Source organism: Callorhinus ursinus, unplaced genomic scaffold (genome assembly GCF_003265705.2).
Source record: "Callorhinus ursinus isolate GAN/ISIS: 27379988/994484 unplaced genomic scaffold, GSC_fseal_2.0 scaffold12, whole genome shotgun sequence".
NCBI classification, from domain to species: domain Eukaryota; kingdom Metazoa; phylum Chordata; class Mammalia; order Carnivora; family Otariidae; genus Callorhinus; species Callorhinus ursinus.
Genome location: NW_027397074.1, coordinates 80,772,897 through 80,794,208, shown reverse-complemented (window position 1 = coordinate 80,794,208; position 21,312 = coordinate 80,772,897). Strand labels below are relative to the sequence as shown.

Here is a 21,312-nt window from a genome sequence, read left to right as displayed (position 1 = left end):
AGTGAGAGAGCGTAAGCACGTGCACACAAGCTGGGGGTAGGGAGAGGGAGAAGCCGACTCCCCACTGGGCAGGGAGCCCGACGTGGGGCTGCATCCCAGGACCCTGGGATCATGACCTGAGCCAAGGGCAGTTGCTTGACCGACTGAGCCACCCAGGTGCCCCATTTAATTGCTTTAAATTTAAAAAAAAGTAAATAATGAGAAGGTCAGAAACCTATGTTTCAAACCCCAGATTAACTTATGTTTGTGTCCTTATTTATACTACCGCTCTTCTTTCTTATTTAGCTAGGCCAAATTCACTGTGCCCATCTTTCTCTGAGCATGCAGGGCAAGCAGTGGCCTTTTCTTTTCCCACAGGGAGTCTTGGGCCCCATCTCTCACTTCCTATTTACAGATCACCTCCTCGGAGTCTAGATATTCTGTAGTTACCTACCCTCTTCCTTTTCTGCTTTGCTGATTTATTTTTCTCCTTAGTATTCATTATTGTCTAATGTCCTATGGATTTTACTTATTTTGTATTTTTTCTGTCTTCTTGTGAGGGGCGTAAACTCCATGAGGCAGATTTTCATTGCTGTATCCCTTAAACCTAGAACAGTTCTAGGCATGTAGAAAGTGTTTAGTAATACTTGGAGAATAAATAACCACAAATGCCACTGTAGTTTTATTTTTCTTGTATAAGAGAGGTTGAATTACAAAGTGTTGTGTGTTATGATAAATTGTTTTCTGTATAGATCACGGATAGTTCTGCTTTAAAATTTAAATCATTGATTAGATAAAACAGTGAAAGATTCCAGATATACTACAAAAATTAGTCACTGGGATTAGGTGTCACAACTGAATGCAGTCAGTAGAGATTTTTCTGGCAAGTAAAAACGAAACAAAAAACAATTGTTCCCCCCCCCCACCGTTGGTACAAATCACTTTGTATTTACTTAAACATTTCATTCTGTGTCTCTCTGTATGATAGAGGAATTATTAAACTCATGAGGTATTAAAATACCTTCCAGGTTAAATGTAGGACAAACTTTTTTCTACTAGATGTTTAAAATTAAAATGATTATTAAATTTTACTTATTTACAGTTGAGAAATAGGGAACTTTACTCTTTTTTTTTTCTATTTGAAACGTTGTATTCATGCTGAGACTCAGATGAAATAATACAAAGCTGTTGATGACTGCAGTTTTTAAGGTTACCAGAAATCGAGGGATTCAAAGCGTCATTCTTTTTCAAGAGCAGTGATTGCAAGAGAGGGTCTCCAGCTGCTTACTAAATACACAGGAAATTTGCAAGGCACTTGTTAGGTTGTAAATGGCCAGGGCCATTTGCAGCATGGAAATTGGCAAGTGCTAGAAATGAGGGTTTCATCCTCCTTTAGCTATTTGGGCTAGTAGTTCACAGTGTAAGTTTGCTAATGTTTTTGTACTGGTATTCCCTTCGATTCTGATAGACTTTTCTTTAAAGGCCTAGAAAGAAGAAAAGTTACAACCAGGTTCATGGACATGTGCTCAGGATATTAAAACCATTCTTTTTATGTGTTCTGGCAGGGGAGGGAGGGGGAAAGGTACATTTCCTCCCTTTGGCCCATATCATTCCCAGATAAATGTGTGGGTGGAGCCCTTGTGGTGGGGTGTAGTTTACATGGAAACTTCTTGGCACCGGAAGCTTGACTATAAATGTTACTAATTATTAACTGGCATGTAACTCTTTGGAGATTTGAGCACCAATGTCTTATTTTATAATGAATGCCAAAGAAATAGAAATCAGTTTGTAGCTGACTTAGGACTGGAACATAGGGTTCATTAAGTGAGGGACACCTATATTGAGCCTCTCATGGTTTGTTCTTCACATTAAAAAAACAATTCTAAGATTTCTGTTTCTGTTCATACAGGTTATGATGTTATTAGAAGCAATTTTATAAGACCTAGAAAGTCTTAAAGATTAACTGGAAAGTTAGAACACTCTAAAATTATGATGGGTAAGTTTGTGAGCATGTGTGCGTGTGTTGAGTTCTGGGAGTAACTCTAGTGATACGGGAAACAACACAGTGAGTGGTTTTTTAAGTTCATATTAGAGAACACTTATTTCGAGACTTCTTTGTGCCAGGGTCTATGCTCAATTTTGAAAATAAAAGGGATAAGTAAATTTTTTTCTTCATGCCTAAAGTATATAACCTGTTACTGAAAGAGAAATGTATAACTATTAGTGAAAAGAATTAACTACTATGGTTTATAGATGAGATTAGTGGGGAAAAGAGAGCAAGAGGTAGGGAAAAGGAGTAAAATATTTTCTCTAAGTTTTGAAAAATATGTCTTTTCCAGAGTAGACAACTATGTTTGAGTATTTATTTTGTTCAGACACCATACTACGCTCTTCATATTTTTTTTTTTCACTGAATCTCCCATTATTATAGCCCACACTTTATGGAATCAGACATGTTAAATACATTTCTCAAATATCTCAAAGTCATACAGGTAAAAAATGACAAAACTGGGATTTGAACTAGGTCTGTGGGATTCTAAAGTTGATGTTCTTAACCACTGTGTTATTCTGAAGAGCATTTAAGGCAAAAGGAAAACCACGAACAAAGACATGAGATCTATGAAGGTACCTGGCATGTCCACAGAATAGGGAACCAGTCTAGACCAGGCCAGTAGACTAGAACCCAGGAGGAGTTGAGATAGTAACTGGAAAACCTAGGGTCTGACACAGCCACTGCCAAAACAGGATATGCTCTTCAGTCGCTTACATATTTGGTCAATGTTATTGAACAACTCTGAGTGCCAGGCATTTTGCTTGGTGTGGGATATATGGAAATGAGCACAGAGCCTCGCCTTCAAAACCTGAGCCTAGTAATGATACCAGTATTTTTAGTTAGTTTCTTTCTTTTCTCTTTTCTTTTCTTTCTTTTTCTTTCCTTTTCTCTTTTTTCTTTTCCTTTTTTTTTTTTTTTAAGATTTATTTATTTATTTGAAAGAGAGAGTCCTAAGCAGACTCCATGGTGAGCACAGAGCCCAACATGGGCCCAAACTCATGACCCTGAGATCACACCTGAGCCAAAACCAAGTGTTGGACAGTTGGACACTTAAGTGACTGTGCCAGCAAGATTTCTTGCTCTGCACACTGACCTAGAAAATTTTTCTTCACTTGATCTTTAGATAAATTTCTTCAGTTTTATATTAGCTTTATAGTTTCATAACTATATATAAGTATATATGTATCATATATAGATGTATATACCATGTATAGTTAGATACCATAAAATGGTATAGTTATCCCATAAAATTACTGTGTATATGGTATACACTCTTCTAGAATTGTACCGTACGGTATGAGGCAGGACGTTGATTACCATCTGTATCTTCAATTTTCATCTAAGTGGGAGGCCCCTTTGTTTTCCCTGTTGAACCACTAGGTTGTTCTAATTTAAGTGCTGCAGCTCTTGACTTAAAAAGTGGATTGTGCATGCTGTTAAAATCCTTTATAAAGTTTGGTAAACAAATACTAAATGAATTTGTGAATAAATGAATCAAAATGCAAAGATTTCTTTCTTCTAACTAGCATGTGGTTGGTGCTACTCCCCACCTGCCTTTGTCAACTTCTTTTCTAATAGAACAGAACTATCATTTTGAGGTCTAGCCTGTTTTCAGTTTCTAATCTGATTTAATCTGCTAGTTTTGCTCACAAATTCCCCCTCCCAACCTCCTCCTCAAAGAGCTTTTAAATGGAGTGCAGGGTTGGTTTCAGCATTTATATGATATAAAGGCAAATACAGAAAAAGTTAATGATTTCTCTCTCCCTTTTTGATTCTCATTCTCCTAAGGTAATTGGTTTTTAGCTTATTACACCTTTTTCTATGTTCATTTCTGGCAGATGTCAACCTTAAAAATAAAATAGCCAGTTACTTTACCAGCAAAATGAGTTTATCAGGGAATGGCAGAGAAATTGCAACTGGGGACAAGTAAACTGTGGTGAACTATGGGCAAGTCTGAAGAGTCAAAGGCAAGGTCAGCTTTTACTAGGTTTAAGGAGAAAATTGGGGAGAGTTACTTTGAATGGAATTTCATTGGAGAACAAGAGTTCAAAGTTTTGGTTTCTCGCTGGCTGGGGGAGGTGGTTAGTGCCTTGTTGCTGGGGCAGGGAGGGATCTTCCCTTCTTTTTCTAAAAGGCAGGAAATAAAATTCCTATGTGAAAAGTGCCCTCCCTTGTCAAAATAATTCTTAACCTTCCGTCTTTCTGCTGGAATTGCAGGAAGTGAGTGTGAGAGAGGAGCTGGGGCGGGGACCGCAAGCACACATGCGCCAGAGCGCCCCCTGCAGAGTTCCCCACTCCATTTTCAATGAGGTTTCCGTTACTGGTTTTGTGTAACTATTGAAAAGTTCTTTGTGAGAACAGTAGGATAATACTAACAGAGTTAGGACTTGGGTATATTCTTAAATGTAACACTGATATATAAAAATCTTACCCTAAGCTTTGAAGAACAAATATTTCCCGAGTTTTCTACGACATATTTCAGTGCTGGGGGGAAAAAAGCCCTGCTTTCTGTTCTATAGAGTGAGTTGCATCTTTATTTGCTGTGCTGAGAATCTGGTTGTAAGTTACCTTCCCCAGCTTCTTAACAAGCACTTAAAAACACTCAGTTTAAATAGTGTAATTTACTTGTTAATTTTGGGAGGAAAGATTGCTAGATAGTCCACAAATAATTTCCTTTTCATTTTTACTCTAAAACTCAAATAATGCACTATTTTAGTAATTCTGTTATATTCCAGTGTGATAGTGATTGTTGGCCAACATCTTTTGGGGAGGTGGATTTTGCCTGGCATGTTCTTTTCTTTCCATTGGTTAAAATTTTATTTCCCTTTTTAAAAAATCCTATATAAGCACAAGGTGCTAGATTTATAAGACATAAAAGATTAACGGATAAAATTAATGCTCCCTCTGTTTTTTGTGTTCTAACACCTTTCCTCTTTGATAGATATGCTTGGCATTTGCAAAAATATATGTATATATTTTCTTAATAAAATGTTCACACAAATGGTTGTATAACGTATTCATTTAGCACCTTGCTTTTTCTAGTTTTATCTTGGAGATTGGTATTGAAGGATATAGAGCTGTCCCACTCTGCGGGACATAGCATAAATCAATACTAATGCATTGTTTCTCTTCTTTCTCTATTAAAAACAAAAGCAAACCTTTGGATAGCTTTGCTTATAGATTCTTTTGTGTATATATCATTTCTATGAAAAAGAGAAAAGCCAGAAGTTGAGAAATCTGACCTGTTTACTTTAGTTGGACCTGCGTAAAGGCCACTGAAGTGTTAGTTGTTAGCATGTGAGAATGTTTACCCATGTCCTGGTGCAGGTCATTTGTTGTCAAAGCTCTGCCTACTGATAGAAGTTCCTCTCGAATTCTTTAAAAGCCCACAGTGTTCATGAGCTAAAAGTGTGTATTTATCTTGAGTTTAGTAAGATTTCTTCCAGTGTGGTTTTGCCTCCTGATATGATGGACTGTGTGTGTGTAATCAGAATTACTTCATGGTACATGATTCTCTGGAATTAAAATCTGTGTATTTCTTTTATTTATTTTTTATTAAAGAGTAAACAAAAAGACTTGTTCAGAAATGCTTTGATGACCTGATTGTGTGCTATGTAATCAGTGTCCATTTGAGAAGGACACTGACTCCGTGCCTAGTAAATTCTGGAACTCCAAATAACGTTACTTGTTTTCTCTGCAACTAGAGGCCTCAGAGAATATCAGACTGTGGTTTGAATATATCCCAATTTAGCTTAATTTGGACTTAGTTTGATTATAAATATTGGTATTCCTTTGAGTCAAAAATCCTATGGAAGGAATATTAAAAGTTCTCTATATTGTCATTATTTATAATATTGCTACTTATGAAGCCCCCCTCCCCAGCCTCCAAGTGGTTCTCATGGTACCTAATCAAGCCCAAATAGAAAATCTAGAGAAGGTATTAAGAAAGGGAGTATTTATTGGCATGTTGAACCTTGTTGGCCTTCACTGATGGCCAGTTAAAGGGATTCTGTGCTTTTTGAGGTAATTAGAAATAGTTGAGGTTGCAGGAGTAGCCTAGGGATAAAAGGCAGGCCTTCTGTTTTAGAAACATGTGCCAAACTTAAATGGATTCTGCCTTCAGAAAACGTTATGAATTGACTTTTCAGGTGTGAGTACTGTTGTGAACCTAGCTGTCAACATGTCAAAACCAATGTGAGGGACTATAATTTTTTATTACTTCATGATGAACCCTTAAGGTTATGATACTACATCTACAGTTTGCTAGGCAGTGATTGATTTATTGATTGACGGAGAAACAGTTTGTTGTAGCCCGGGTCAGCAGGGCAAAGGGCAGTTGATGGAGCAGCTTTGAATTCTGTCAGCAACTCGAAAGGTGTCAGTGTTCCAACATGAAGAATTCAACTTTCTTCATTTGGGTTATAGTGAGAATGTTTTTTGGGAACAAGTATATGGCTAACCTTCGCAAGAGTCAGGGGAAAAAAAATATTTCTTGGTGTGGCCTTTTCTTTTATGTCCAGAAAGACTTAAAGATTTTTAGACTTAACTTCCCTTTCCTATTCCCCCTACTTACACAACAGAAGCTTACTGGGTATAAAATGCATTTCTATTATAGTGGATTCCTATGAGAATTTATCAGGAGCATTTTGTTTTTAGGGACAGAGTTTTTATACTATGAGGATCATCAAACTTGGACAGAACCATTATGGTTGCATTGTGGGAGGCCATGCTCTTCATAGAAATGGATTTAAACCTTTCAGAATCTAAATATACTTTTAACCTGAAGGTTGAAAGATAATAGATATAGAACAAGGTTTGTAGGGCTCTCTGGTGTAATATGTGGATTTTTAAATTCCCTAAATAGGTACTAAATAGAAACCTCCAGTTAACTTGAAAAGCCTTAATCTCTTAAAAAAATATTTCCAAACTATTTAGTTGCACTTCTGCAGAGTATTTCCAGTTTCTTTAGGTTTTTCTTAATTTATAATTATCAAGATACCATTTACTCAACATAGTATTGGAAGTGCTAGCCAGAGCAATTAGGCAAGAAAAATACATAAAAGGCATTCAAATTGGAGAGGCAGCTGTCAAACTGTCACAATTTCCAAATGACATATTATGTATATAAAAGTCTAAAGACTCCATCAAAAAACTGTTAGAACTAATAAATTCAGTAAAGTTGTAGGATACAAAATCAATACACAAAAATCTGTTTTTCCCCCTAATAATGAACTATCAGAGACGTTAAGGAAACAATTACATTTACAATTGCATTAAGAGGAATAAAAAGCCTAGGAATAAATTTAACCAAGGAGGTAAAAGACATGTACACTAAAAACTATAGTACTGTGATGAAAGTGGAGAAGACACAAATGAATGGAAAGAAATTCCATGCTCATGGGTTAGAAGAATTAATATTGTTAAAATTCCTCTTCTATCCAGGGGAACATACAGATTTAATGCAATCCCTATCAAAATTCCAATGGCATTTTTCACAGAAATAGAACGAACAAACCAAAACTTGTATGGAACCATGAAAGACCCTCAATAGTGAAAGTAATCTTGAGAGAAAGCTCAAGGCATCACATTCCCTGATTTCAAATTATATTAGAAAGCTGTAGTAATCAAAACAATATAGTATTAGCATAAAAACAGACAAAAGGGTCAGTGGAAAGAATAAGGAGCCCAGAAATAAACCCATGCTTATGTAGTCAATTAATTCATGACAAAGAAGCCATGAATATAACATGGGGGAAGGACAGTCTCTTCAATAAATAGTGTTGGGAAAACTGGACAGCCACATGCAAAAGAATAAAAAGGGACCATTATCTTACATCATATACAAAAAATAAACTCAAAATGGATTAGACTTAAATGTAAGACCTGAAACCATAAAACTCCTGAAGCAAACATAGGCAGTAAGCTCCTTGACATTGGTCTTGGTGATGATTTTTTTGAATCTGATACCAAAGCATTAGTTGGGACATCAAACTAAAAAGCTGTACAGCAAAGGATAGCATCACCAAAATGAAAAGACAACCTACTGAATGGGAGAAAACAATTGCAAATCTATGCAGAAAAGGGAACCCTTGTACTGTTGGTGGCAATATAAATTGGTGCAGCCACTATTGAAAATGGTATGGAGGTTCCTTACAAAATTAAGAATAGAATTACCAGATGACCTAGCAATCCAATTTATGGGTATTTATTCAAAAACAAAAATACTAAATCAAAAATATAAACAACTCCACATTTGTTGCAGCATTATTTATAATACCCAAGATATGGAAGTAACCTAAGTGTCTATTGATGGATGAATTGATAAAGAATTATGGTGTGTGTATATATATATGTATATATATACACACACACACACAATGGAATAACTGTATTTAGCTGTTGAATTTTAGAATAGAAGGTCACTGATGACTGAGACAATAGTTATTTCCAGGAGGTGGTGGGTTGAAAACCTTATTGAAGTGAGTTTTGCTGAAGACTGAAACAAAGAGATGGGGTAGAAGTGAAGGTAGATGGCAGAAAGACATCTAACTTATTCCTTAAACCAGGACCCTTTGCTAATGGAAGGGCACAATTTTTTATTATTCTAGTGCAACTGGGCTATATTGACTGGGTCACTCTTGGTGGGTAGAGCAAGGAATTTCTCAGGGAAGTATCTGTTTATGTCTACTCCTTACTTTCTCTGAAGCAGTTTCTTATATATGACTTACCAATGCTTAGTTTATTGCTAATTTGATGCTAATTTGATGATTTTAATATACTGGTGTGAAATATTTGTTCAGAGCTTTTTAACAGTTCTGCTTTTTCCACATGGAATTTATTTTCTCAAAGAATGAATTGACTTGACAGTTTTGATTTCCCTGTGCACACTTGAAAAAAAAATCTTACTCTTAAATAAAGAAGTTTGTACAATATGAAAATAAAATTCAGTACCCTAGAGTTTTTATTGTTTAATTGAAATACTTTTAGGGATGAGATTTGTAATAGTGGTCCTGGGTCCTCTGACAACGTAGCTGTTACATTTAATGACTGGCATATGTTTTGTGTAATACTCAATTTTATCTGATTTCCAGTAAAATTTTTAAAACAGATCTATCATTAAACACTTGATAACTTGCTAATGCATTTCAGTAATTTTTTTTCTATTGTAAATTGTGTTTTATGTCAATGTATTTTCATTTAGAATGCTGGTCTTCAGTTCTTTTTTGATCTCATACCGTATTGGTTAAAGAAAAACCCCATTTATATTAATAAAGTTATAAATAATCATTGTGATACATACATAAAAATTTCAGAAAACAGCAATTAAAAATATTATAAATACGAAATAAACAGTATTTAAAAATAATGATGCTATTGGGGGTGCATGGGAGGCTGTCATTTGAGTGTCTGACTCGATCTCAGCTCAGGTCTTGAGTTAAATCCCATATTGGCCTAGCATGGAGCTTACTTAAAAAAAAAAATGCTATTAATTATGGCTTTCTACTACCATTAGTTAGTATCTCAAGGCACCATACAAGTGGTTCTCAACTCTGATTACCTATTAGACTCTCTTATGGTGGTTTTGGAAAAATCATGATGCACAGGCCCAACTGCCAGCATGTTGAATCAGAATTTCTAGGGAAGGAGATTGGCCTTTTAAAAAAGTCTGTGATGCTGATATACAATGAGGTTGATATCTACTACTTTATATACTTAAGGGTAGATTTATTCATGTGTGGTAATTGATGTAAATCCAAAGTTTATATCTTAGTATCATCCTTTTTTCCTTCTCTCCTTCCTTTTCCTATTTTCCTATCATTCTTTCCCTCTTTCCCCTTTTTCCTCCCTCCCTCCATCCGCCAGGGCCTTCTCAGAACTGGTAAGATTGTATTTGAAGCTTAAGAGCTAGTGTCAGGAGGTAAGAATGATTAATTCTGTTGTCTTCACGTACAATTATGCCTTTGCAGAATTTGTATTCAGTATGTGTTGAATATTTTAAAGCTGCTCAGCCATTTGTGAAGATTAGTTCATGTAAAAATGTGTCATTTTGCTCTACAGGGCATAGGTAAACTCATCATTCATATAATATATTGAGAGAGAAGTGAGTAAGAGTGCACTCCTTATGCCTTTGTGTGGAGCTAACACTTCTTCCTTAGGAAATCTCATTTATAATAGATAACTCATGATTATCTACTGCAAGGACAAGTGAAGTACTAGTGCTCCTCTACATGTTAAATATCATTAAGTCTTAGTTTCTTTTTCAATGAAAAAAAGAAAAAAAAACGTAAACCTTTTACCACCTGAGCTGTAAGACTGCATTTTTGAAATAATTGATTTAGAGATGTGAATAGGATCTACATCTGTATGTATATTAACAGATCCAAAGTCAGAAATAGCAATATGATAAAGAGTTGGGGGATTTTGTACCCCACTTATATCAGTGGATAGATCATTCAGACAGAAAATCGATAAGGAAACATTGGCTTTGAAGGACATGCTAGCTGTACTTATATGTATAGAATGTTTTATGCAAAAGCAACAGAGTACACATTTTCCTCAAATGTACATGGAACATTTACCAAGATAAATCATATGTTAGGTCACAAAACAAGTCTTAATAAACTTAATGATTGAAATTATATCAAGTTGCTTTTCTGACCACAATGGTGTCAAACTAGAAATTACATGAAGAAAACTGAAAAATTCACAATGCATAGAGAGTAAGTAACATGCTACTGAACAATGAGCCAAAGAAGAAATCAAAAGAGAAACACCTTGAGACATATGAAAATGGAAATGTAACATACCAAAATTTATGGGATGCAGGAAAAGCAGTTCAAAGAGGGAAGTTCATAATGATGAATGCCTACCTCAAGAAACAAAGTCTCAGGCAACCTAACTACATCTCAAAAAACTAGAAAAAGAAGAAAAAGTGAAGCCCAAGGTTAGTAGAAGGAAGGAATTAACTAAGACTAGAACAGAAATAAATGAAATAGAGACTAAAAAGACAACAGAAAAGATCAATGAAAGTAAGAGCTCATTCTTTGAGAAGATAAACACAATTGATAAACCTTTAGATAGACTCACCAAGAAAAAAAAGAGGATTCAAATAAAATCAGAAATGAAAGAGAAGATGTTACAGCTGGTACCACAGAAATACAGAGGGTAAGAGACTACTATGAACAGCTATATGCCAACAAGTTGGACAACCTAAAAGAAATAGGTAAATTCCTAGAAACATAAAATCTACCAAGACTGAATAATGATGAAATACAAAATGTGAACCAATCAATTACTAGTAAGAAGATTGACTCAGTACTCAAAAACCTCCCGACAAACAAAAGCCAGGACCAGAATGGCTTCACAGTTAAACAATCAAAGAAAGGTAATATCAATCCTTCTTAAAATCTTAAAAAAAAAAATAGAAGAGGAGGGAATTCTTCCAAACTCATTTTACAAGGCCAGCATTACCCTCATACTAAAACCAGACAAGGATGCCACAAGAAAGGAAAATTACAGGCTAATATCCCTGATAAACATAGATGTAAAAATCCTCAATAAAATATTAGCACATTGAATTCAACTATATATTAAAGGATCATACACGGTGATCAAGTGGGATTTATTCCAGAAATGGAAGGATGGTTCATTCATAGATCAGTCAACATGGCACACCACATTAACAAAATGAAGGATAAAAATCCTAAGATCATCTCAATAAGATGAAAAAGGATTTGACAAAATTTAACATCCATTTATATAAAAACTCAAGAAAGTGGATATAGAGGAAACACTTCAACATAATAAAGGCCATATATGACAAGTAATACCACCCTCAACTGTGAAAAGCTGAAAGCTTTTCTTCTAAGGTCAGGAACAAGACAGGGATGCCTATTCTTGCCAGTTATATTAAGCATAATACTGGAAGTTCTAGACATGGCAGTTAAGCTTCTTGAAAAAGAAATAAAGGCATCCAAGTTGGAAAGGAAGAAGTAAAATTATCAAAATTTGCAAATGACATGATATTATATATAGAAAACCATAAAGACTGCACCAAAAAACTGTTAGGACTAATAAATTCAGTAAAAGTTGCAGGATTAAAAATCAGTACACAAAAATTATTTCATTTCTATACACTAATAATTGGCTATCAGAAATTCAGAGAATAATCCCATTCATAATTTCATCAAAAAGAATAAAGTTACCTGGGAATGAATTTAACCAAGAAGGTGAAAGATCTGTATATTGGGAACTGTAAGACACTGATGAAAGAAACTGAAGAAGACACAAATAAATGGAAAGATATTCCATGCTCATGGACTAGAAGAGTTAATATTGTTAAAAAGGTCCATACTACTCAAAACAATGTACAGATTTAACTCAATCCCTATCAAAATTCCAAAGGCATTTTTCACAGAAATAGAACAGACTATCCTAAATTTTGCAGAAGCACAAAAGACCCCGCATAGCCAAAGCAATTTTGATAAAGAACAATGCTGGATACATCACAATCTCTGATTTCAAAATATATTACAGAGCTATGGTAATTAAAACAGTATCATATTGGCATAAAAACAGACACGTAAGTCAATAGAACACATTAGAGAGGTCAGAAATAAATCCATACATACATGGTCATTAATCGATGACAAAGGAGCCATGAATATACAGATGGGGAAAATGCAGTCTCTTCAATAAATGGCGTGAGGAAAATGGACATCCACAAGCAAAGGAATAAAACTGGACCACTATCTTACACTATACAAAAAAAATAAACTCAAAACGGATTAGAGATTCGAACATAAGACCTGAAACCATAAAACTCCTAGAAGAAAACGTAGGCAGTAAGCTCCTTGACATAGGTCTTGGTGCTGATTTTTGAATCTGATGCCAAAAGCATGAGTTGGGACATCAATCTAAAAATCTGTACAGCAAAGGATAGCATCACCAAAATGAAAAGACAGCCTACTGAATGGGGGAAAACAATTGCAAATCATATGTCTGATAAGGGACTAATATCCAAAATATATAAAGAATTTGTACAACTCAATAGCAAAAAAGAATCCAATGAAGAAATGGGCAGAAGACCTTTATTTTTTTTAGAGTTTATATTTTAAGTAAACTCTACATCCAACATGGAGCTCAAACTTAGAATCCTGAGATCAAGAGTCACATGTTCTACCAACTGAGCCAACCAGGTACCCCTGAATAGACCTTTTCAAGGGAAGACGCATGGATGTCCAACAGGTACATGAAAAGATGGTAAATATCAGTAATCATCAGGGAAATTCAAAACTACCATAAGATGATGACCTGGTGCCTGTTAGAATGGCTATTATCAAAAAGACAAGAAATAACAAGTGTTGGTGAGGATGTGGAGAAAAGGGACTCTCTTGCATGTTAGTCACAATATAAATTGGTGTAGCCACTGTGGAAAATGGTATAGAGATTCCTCAGAAAATTAAGAATAGAGCTACAATAGACCCAGCAATTCCAATTCTGGGTATTTATCCAAAGACAACTAAAGCACTGATTTATAATTTAAACAGCTATAAACATCTCCATTTATATTGCAGCATTATTTACAATAGCCAAGATAAGGAAGCAACCTAAGTGTCCACTGATGGATGAATGGATAAAGAAATTTTGATGTGTATGCATACATATGTATATTATATATGTACATATGTATATATGATATATCTATATAATGTAATTATTCAGCTATAAAATAGAATGAAATCTTGTCATTTACTGCAACACGGATGGACCTTGAGGTCATTATGCTAAATGAAATAAGCAAAAGAAAAATTCCGTATGAGGTCTTCTATATATGAAATGTAAAACAAAACAAAACCTAGAGATACAGAGAACAGATTGGTCGTTGCCAGAGGTGGGTATGGTGGGGAGGGAAATTGGTGAAATGTTTTCTTCTTCTGTTTAAATAAATTGGATTTAAAACAATTTTCATTTTGGAATTCTGAAATAAAAAGAAATTAGATTGCTTGGTATTTGCTGTTCTATTGTCCTTGCACTTCTTAACTAAAAGAAAATCTTGATATAATAAAGTTCTCCACAATGAAATAGAATTATCTTTGCCTTCTGTTGCAGTGGGCTTTTTTCTTGGCTTTATACCTGAAGTCCAAACAGACTTTTGGGCTCTAATGACCCTTGTTGGAGTAATTGCCGAATCATTACTTTATGGAATAGTTTTTAGTTCTCTTTTCCTTGCTCCAGGACTTTAAAAAATTTATACTTTTTTTTAAACAGCTTTATATTTACAGAAAATTGAAATAGTAAAGAGAATTCCCATATAATTAATGAATCAGTATTAATACATTATTATTTATTATTAGTTGCATCATTTATTCAAATTTCCTTAGTTTTTACCTAATGTAATTTTCCTTTCCTGGGTCCCTTTCGTGTACCGTGCTGTATTTAATTATCCTATCTTCTTAGGATCCTGTTTGTATCAATTTCTCTTTGTACTTCAGGATTTCCAGGTACCTTTGGAGCACTTGGGTTTGATATATCCAGGATCAGGCATCTTCCATCTTCTGCCATAATTGAAACCCTTTTGAAAAAGCAGTTCTAAGTCTTAGGAAATAATGCTTGTAATAAACTCAACTATGTTACATATCAACAGGCAAAATATAGAATGTTACATAAGTGTAATATGATGTGATTAAATTATAGTTCCTGCTGTTAAAAAAAACAAACCTAGTACTAGTGATTTAACGTTTGAAGAGTTGACACCAGTCTACATTATTCTCTGTTCTTTAAAAGGGAAGGTATTATATATTTTTGTAAAGAAAAAGTTCTCTTGCATTTGAAATCATGTTCCCTATTCTTACATTTCTCTTTGAGATTGCCTTAGGATACTTGATTTAAAAATTTGTTGTCTTTATAGTATAACGAGGAAGTTCTTCACAGCCTTTTCTTAAATCTGTGTATCCCAGAACTACATCATCGTCATAGCTTGAGAAATACTTGAGATAATACTATTCATTTCCTTATTTCCACGTTCCTGACTTTCTCTCTTTATATAAATTTCTGTAAATTTAGAGCCAAAGGCAGTGTCCCATGATTTAGTACCCCATAGTGTTGTGGAGTTCCAGTAACTACACTAAACTGTTTAGTTACAATAGGTAGTTTGGATGCTCCTTTTTCTGCAACCTATGGATTAGTAATCATGAGGGCTTTGAGTTGAATATCAAACTGACTTCATCGAGTTAAAATGCCATAGGAGAGTGGATGAGAAAAGGAAAGAGTATCAGTTCCTAGTACCTAAGTATTTGTAGATAGAACAAGATTAACATATATATGTTAAAGATAGAAATTGCTGAAGTAGTTAATTTTTGATTATTAACAACTTAATCTTAATTGTACTATATGTTTTCATTCTGCATCATTCTTTTCAAAAATGCCTTCACAGATACTACCTTAGTGAAAGTATTGGTTTAGAGGAGCAGTAATGTGGATAATAAAGCCTTTCCCCCTCATCACACTGCTGCTCTTTGAGCCACAAAAATGCTGAGTTTACATATCAAAGAATCTGTGCTGGAAAGTGGTTTCATTCCTTAATTTAAATATACATATCATATTGTTGAATACCTTTTTTAGCAAATGTTAAAGGACCATTGGTTTATCCAAATTACTATCCAAATTACTATTGCCATTAACATCATATTGAGCCCTTACCATGTGTCAGGCTGTGAATTTTTTAAAGAAAAGATTTATTTGAGAGAAAGGCAAGTGGGAGGGGAGGGAGAGAGGGACAGAACCTCAAGCAGACACCCTCCCACCCCCCAGTGAGGAGTCCCATGGGGGGAGGCAGGGAAAGGGGGATTGGATGTCACCACCCTGAGATCATGACCTGAGCCAAAATCAAGAGTGGGATGCTTAATGTACTGAGCCACCCAAGCGCCCCCCAGGCTATGAATTTTTCATATTGATGTTCCATCCGTGTTGAATGAATGAATGAATGAATGGGCAAAAGTTTTCCTTCCTGCATTTTGATGCATGCCTGTTCCTCTTTAAAATCCTCTTCTAATTCCTATCTAGATTGTCTCAGCCCAGCCTGATCATTAATTAAAATTTAGTTTCTCTCTATAGGATAGGGAAAGCCCAAATAATAGTGATGTAAAATTAGTTTTCTTCACATAAAAGAAGTCTGTAAGCAGGCAGTGAAGTGGTAGAATGGGAGGCTTGCTTCATGGAGTCATGGGGGACCCAGGCTCCTTCAGGCTGTTGCTCTTGTTTTGGTGATCCTAGGTGGCCGCTAAAATTTTATTCAGCAGTTCCTCAGTCCTTGATCCAGATGGCAGGATGGAGAAAGACAAGAAGCAGAGGATCGAGCCCCTTCTGTTTTAAGGAGACTCCCCACAAGTAACTTATAAAGGTCTAGTACAAGTCTCCTTGGCCAGACTTAATCTTAAAACCACATTTTGCTGCAAAGGAGTCTGGGATATATAGTTTTTCACCTGGACAGTAATGGGCCCAGTAAAACAAAAAAACAGAAAGCAAAACGAAGTAAAAACCAAAAATGAAACAAAATGAACGCCCCGCCCCCCTCAGGATTCTGTTGTTAAGAAGAGAAAGAATATCATGAGGCTGTTGTCATCTCTGCTACAATCATTCACAGTAATGCTGCCCAAAGGAGCATCCTGGATTCCCTTTACCTCTTGACAAGTGGTTTTGCCAATTCTCAAACCTCCTGTCATCACCGTCTTAACTTGTTTATGCCTACTCCTGCTTCCCCTCTCCAGAATTAGTGGGAAAAGTCCTGAAATTAGAGATGGACCTGATGATGTCTTCTAATTGCTAGTGAACTCCAAATGAATTTGTAGTTTTAAAATTGTGGACTGTCACCTTCTGTAATCCGCTTCTTAGAGTGGTTGTTTTGAAATGGTTCACACTGTACTCTTAATTCCATGTTCTCACTTTGGTTTTGTTTACTTACAAATAAATCAACCATACTTCACCTCTGCCTCGGTGCTGTGTGTCTCTATGTGTCTTCATGTACCTCCATCTCAGTAGGTATTGATTTTCATCCATAGGATTTAAGTCTGAGGAGGGCAGCAAGCTCAACGGTGCCTGAACAGAGTATTTTGTGCTCTATAAATGCCTGCTAAATGAATGAATGAATCCCAGCCTTTCTTCCTCTTCTCTTCAGAATAAAAGATTGTTTCTATATTTAAAGAATCTTCTCTTGACTTTGCTGCCATTTTCCCTTCATTTCTCACAGTTCACTTTTTATTTTTTAACAAGCAGCATTCTCCTGGTTTACTAACTCCTGTTCTCTTCCCTGTCTTGAGGCTCCCTCTGTGACTTCTCAGATTTTGCTTTGAGATTTCCCCTTCTCAAGGGCCTTTTCTGGTTGTTTAGTCTCTGTGACATCTCCAGAGCATGCTGCGTTATTGACAGCACATTAGGGGAAATACCCTCTCCCTTCTTGTACCTTTCTCATTTTTACTTCCGCATTTCCTTTGTTGATGTCCTTCAGCTCAGTGGTGAGCCAAATGGTATGATGTCCCTTCCTCCTTTGTTCTTTAGTGTCTGCCCCTTCTTTGCAGTATCTTAGCAGCTAGGCTGCTCTTGGACCTTGGCTGCTATTTCTGTATGCACTATTACCAAATAGACACAAATTGCTTTTAGTACTCATTTCTGCATCCCTTTTAAATACTTCCTGGGTACCTCAACTTAAACTCCTCTGTCAGTACGTCTGAAATCTGGGATGCTGGTCCCTGTCTTGGTTTCCTGTCATTAGGGCATTGCTTCTGAAACTGCATGCTGGTAACCCTAATGGCGAAGGATAGCAATTTCCTGTGTGGTGTTTTCCTTGTCTGGACTGCCCCTTCCTTTATTCTTTACACCTTTTTTTTTTCCTTTTAAGATCAAGTTCAGAAATCTGCATTTCACAAAGATTTCTAGGGTGACATCAGACCTTACTGACTCTCTGGGCTTTGAAGTCCTGCCACACTCATCTGTTTATTACCTGGTCCTCTTCATATACTTGTGTTGTATTGTATTGTAGAATAAATCCTCTTTATTATAAATGTTTTATCTCATAGATACTCTGTAATCTTATTCCTCTTTGTACTCTCAGTGCCTGCTATGTAATCAACACTTAAGAATGTGTGCTATGGATGATGGCATCCCCTTTTCATTTCCTTATCTTGTTCCATTTCTAACACTGAGATTGCTTAAAAAATTAATTTTTCTTATCACCAAACAAACATTTCTCTTCCCTAAATGAAATGGAGTGCTTGGACTGAGCTGAATGACAGGTTTTCAACAGCCTGATTGCATTTTGCTTTGCACTATTTTTAGCACATTATAAAGGGCCTAGAATGACTGTTGGCGAATTAACTTTTCTCTGTCTTTTGAGTGTCTTCATCTTTTGAGTGCCATCTAAAAACTTGGAGTAAAAGATTCATGAAAAGAGCTAGTGGGATTCTGTGCATACCAAAGTTTTGTGTGGGGAGGAAAGAGAGACGGGGTAGGAGCGAGAAAATGAATAAATGAGAATGAGTGTGAAAACACGTGCCCTCCAGGCCCCACTACTTGGTAAATCATGTTAGGATGTTGTTGGACCAGCCGGATGGAAGACTAGTTGTGTCAAAGGGGTGGATATCTCGTAAGGATGAGAATTCATTTTAAGACCATTTTTGTTCCTCATCCCCTACAAAAAGAAGCTTACCCAGTTGTTTTTATGATAAATTGTTTTTATCATCAATTCCTCAGCAATATAGTAATGTTGGGCAGACATATTGGATAAAGTAGATCAGTTAAACTATGTTGTCTTTTAAAATTAAAGTATAAGAAATTAGTTGTAGTTGAAATTTAGCTCTGTGGAGATTGAAAATCTAGACTAGTGGAGTGTGATTCTAGTCTCAAATGAGGGGAACAGAGGACTCTGTTCACCTACTTATTTTACTTCTTTTATTTCCATAGGGAAGTTGAAATACTGCCTTGTGGTTCTGAATCAGCCTCTGGACAAATGTGTTCGTCATCTTTGGAGCAAAGGTAATCTTAATTAGCATTTATAATTCTTTACTTTCTTAATCTATTTAGGACTAATATGACTATTAAATATTCCAGAATATAACTACAGTACCGAAAAGTGGAACTTATAATGAAGTGATATAATTATTGAATTATCAGAAGAATGGATCTGCTCTGTTAAGTAGTTTCTGTGGGTGGTTTCCACAGGATGGATCCCCCAAGGACAGAATTACAAGGTAGCATCACTATGCGTATTTCATATATCAGCTATGTGGATGTTATCCTGAGTTCTCACTGTTCGTTGAAGTGTAAATAGTTTTGACACCAGCAACAATAAAAAGCATCCTTAAGCCTCACTCATCCTAGTATCCAGCAATAAGACATCTGCCGGGTGACCAGATCGGCAAAAAAAAAAAAAAAAAAAAAAAAAGACAGTATATTAGAATCTCAAGGGATGCTGGAATATATAAATATGCAGTAGTTTTGCAGAATTAATACTTTTGTGGGTTTTCCTGTAAGAAACAGACTTTATTAACTTTTTTACATTATTCTTTGATTTTTATACCATTAGCTCTAGGCAAGAAAATAGTATTAAATATCATTTACTGTTTTGAACCTCTGCTCTTCCATGAAATCTTGAGCTTTTTTCAAAGGGATACTTCTTTCAAGGTTAGCAATATAAATTTTAAGCCAAATTAGATAGGCAGAAGAACGTGATTCTTGATATATTGATGCATATTCCAGATGATTCTCTCTTATTGCAGAATTCTTTTGTATCCTCAGCATCAAGGCTATGTGTCTTAGAATGCAAATCTGTTACGTCAATAAGCTCACATCTGTGGAGAGGTAGTTGTGATACTAGAGGGAACAGATCATTATGGATGACTTTGTATAATGAATTTTTCTTGTCCTATGGGTGATTACCATGAAAACACTTTATTCTAAATTTAGTTCTCTTTATGTTAGCCAACTGAAAATGTCACATTATTATTGCACTGGAAGTTGGAAAGCTATTTAGACAGTAACTTCACTTTTCTAGAACTTCTCACTTGCTTGTAATTAGGTGGTTATTCAGGTGCCATCAGAAAGGTCTTTTTGTTGTCACGTCAGTGCCTAGTGCTGTGTCTGGCACATAATTGCTTAGTAATTATAACCAGTGAAAGTGAATTTAATATGATTCATATTCCTGATAAATACCAAAGTAAACTGATTAGGCACATCCTTTTTATCTGAACTTATTACCAGGTCTTATTATATTTTTAGGAGAGTGTGTGACCAGCTGTGTTTTATTGCACATCTTAAAAATAGACAAAATAATCATTGATGAGAATGACTGGAAACCTTGGGTAGGGAAAACTACATCTAGGAAGTCTCATTTTGGAGGGTGAAGGATCCTATTTTGTCCATACTGTGAAACAATGTAGATTTTTGAGCTGACTGAAGTTTCTGATTGCATTTGTTTCCTGCAGTGAATTGAATTTGAAAAAGTTTCATGCTGGACATACAACCAACTATTTATTTGATTTGCATAAAAAAAGGAACAGTAGGCCAGTCTGTATACATGGAGAGAACTAAAAATATTTAAATGTGACATGGACTGCAATGGTTAGATAAATCTCATTTCCAAAATAACTTTTCTTTGGGTTATTGAAATGTACTTTCATATATACGTCCAGGATAATTTTTGGCTCTCTGGAGCCATTAACCATTATAAAAAGTGGGTCTGTTCCTGAGTACTGAGAAAAGGTAGAATAGGAGTTTTGTGGTTCTCACAACAGAAGCTGTGATTTTTTTTGTTTGTACTGTACTGTTTTGTGTTGTGCTTCCAAATAAAACTTAAAAAAAAAAAAGAAGAAGGTATCGGGCGACTGAGTAGCTCAGTCTGTTGAGTGTCCAACTTTTGATTTTGGCTCAGGTCATGATCTCAGGGTTGTGAGATTGAGCCCTGGGAGGGCTCCACACTCCTCGGGAAGTCGGCTTGAGATTCTCTCTCCATCTCCCTCTGCCTCTCCCCTCCTGTGTCTGCGTGCACACTGTCTCTCTAAAATAAACCTTTAAAAAAAAACAAAACAAAACTGGGTATTAAGGAGGGCACTTGTTGTGATGAGCACTGGGTGTTGTATGAATCACAGAATTCTACTCCTGAAACCGATATTGCACCATATATTAACTAACTAGGAGTGATCCTGAAGTGTAGTTAAAGAGAGGAATAAGAGCACCTTATTGATAGTTATCCTTCTCGGGAGCCTGAGCGGCAGCCTTTGTGCTGTGGT

General features: G+C 35.7%; 1 protein-coding gene across 4 annotated transcripts in view; it reads left to right on the top strand.

Annotated features, from left to right (window-relative positions):
* Nucleotides 1-21,312, top strand: part of TPK1 (thiamin pyrophosphokinase 1) — a 339,219-nt gene that overhangs the window by 60,283 nt on the left and 257,624 nt on the right. For all 4 annotated transcript variants that reach the window (XM_025854784.2, XM_025854777.2, XM_073899329.1 and 1 more), the window contains one exon: nucleotides 18,989-19,060. In XM_025854784.2, coding sequence (XP_025710569.1) covers nucleotides 18,989-19,060 — 72 coding nt within the window. The remainder of the gene's footprint in view (nucleotides 1-18,988; nucleotides 19,061-21,312) is intronic.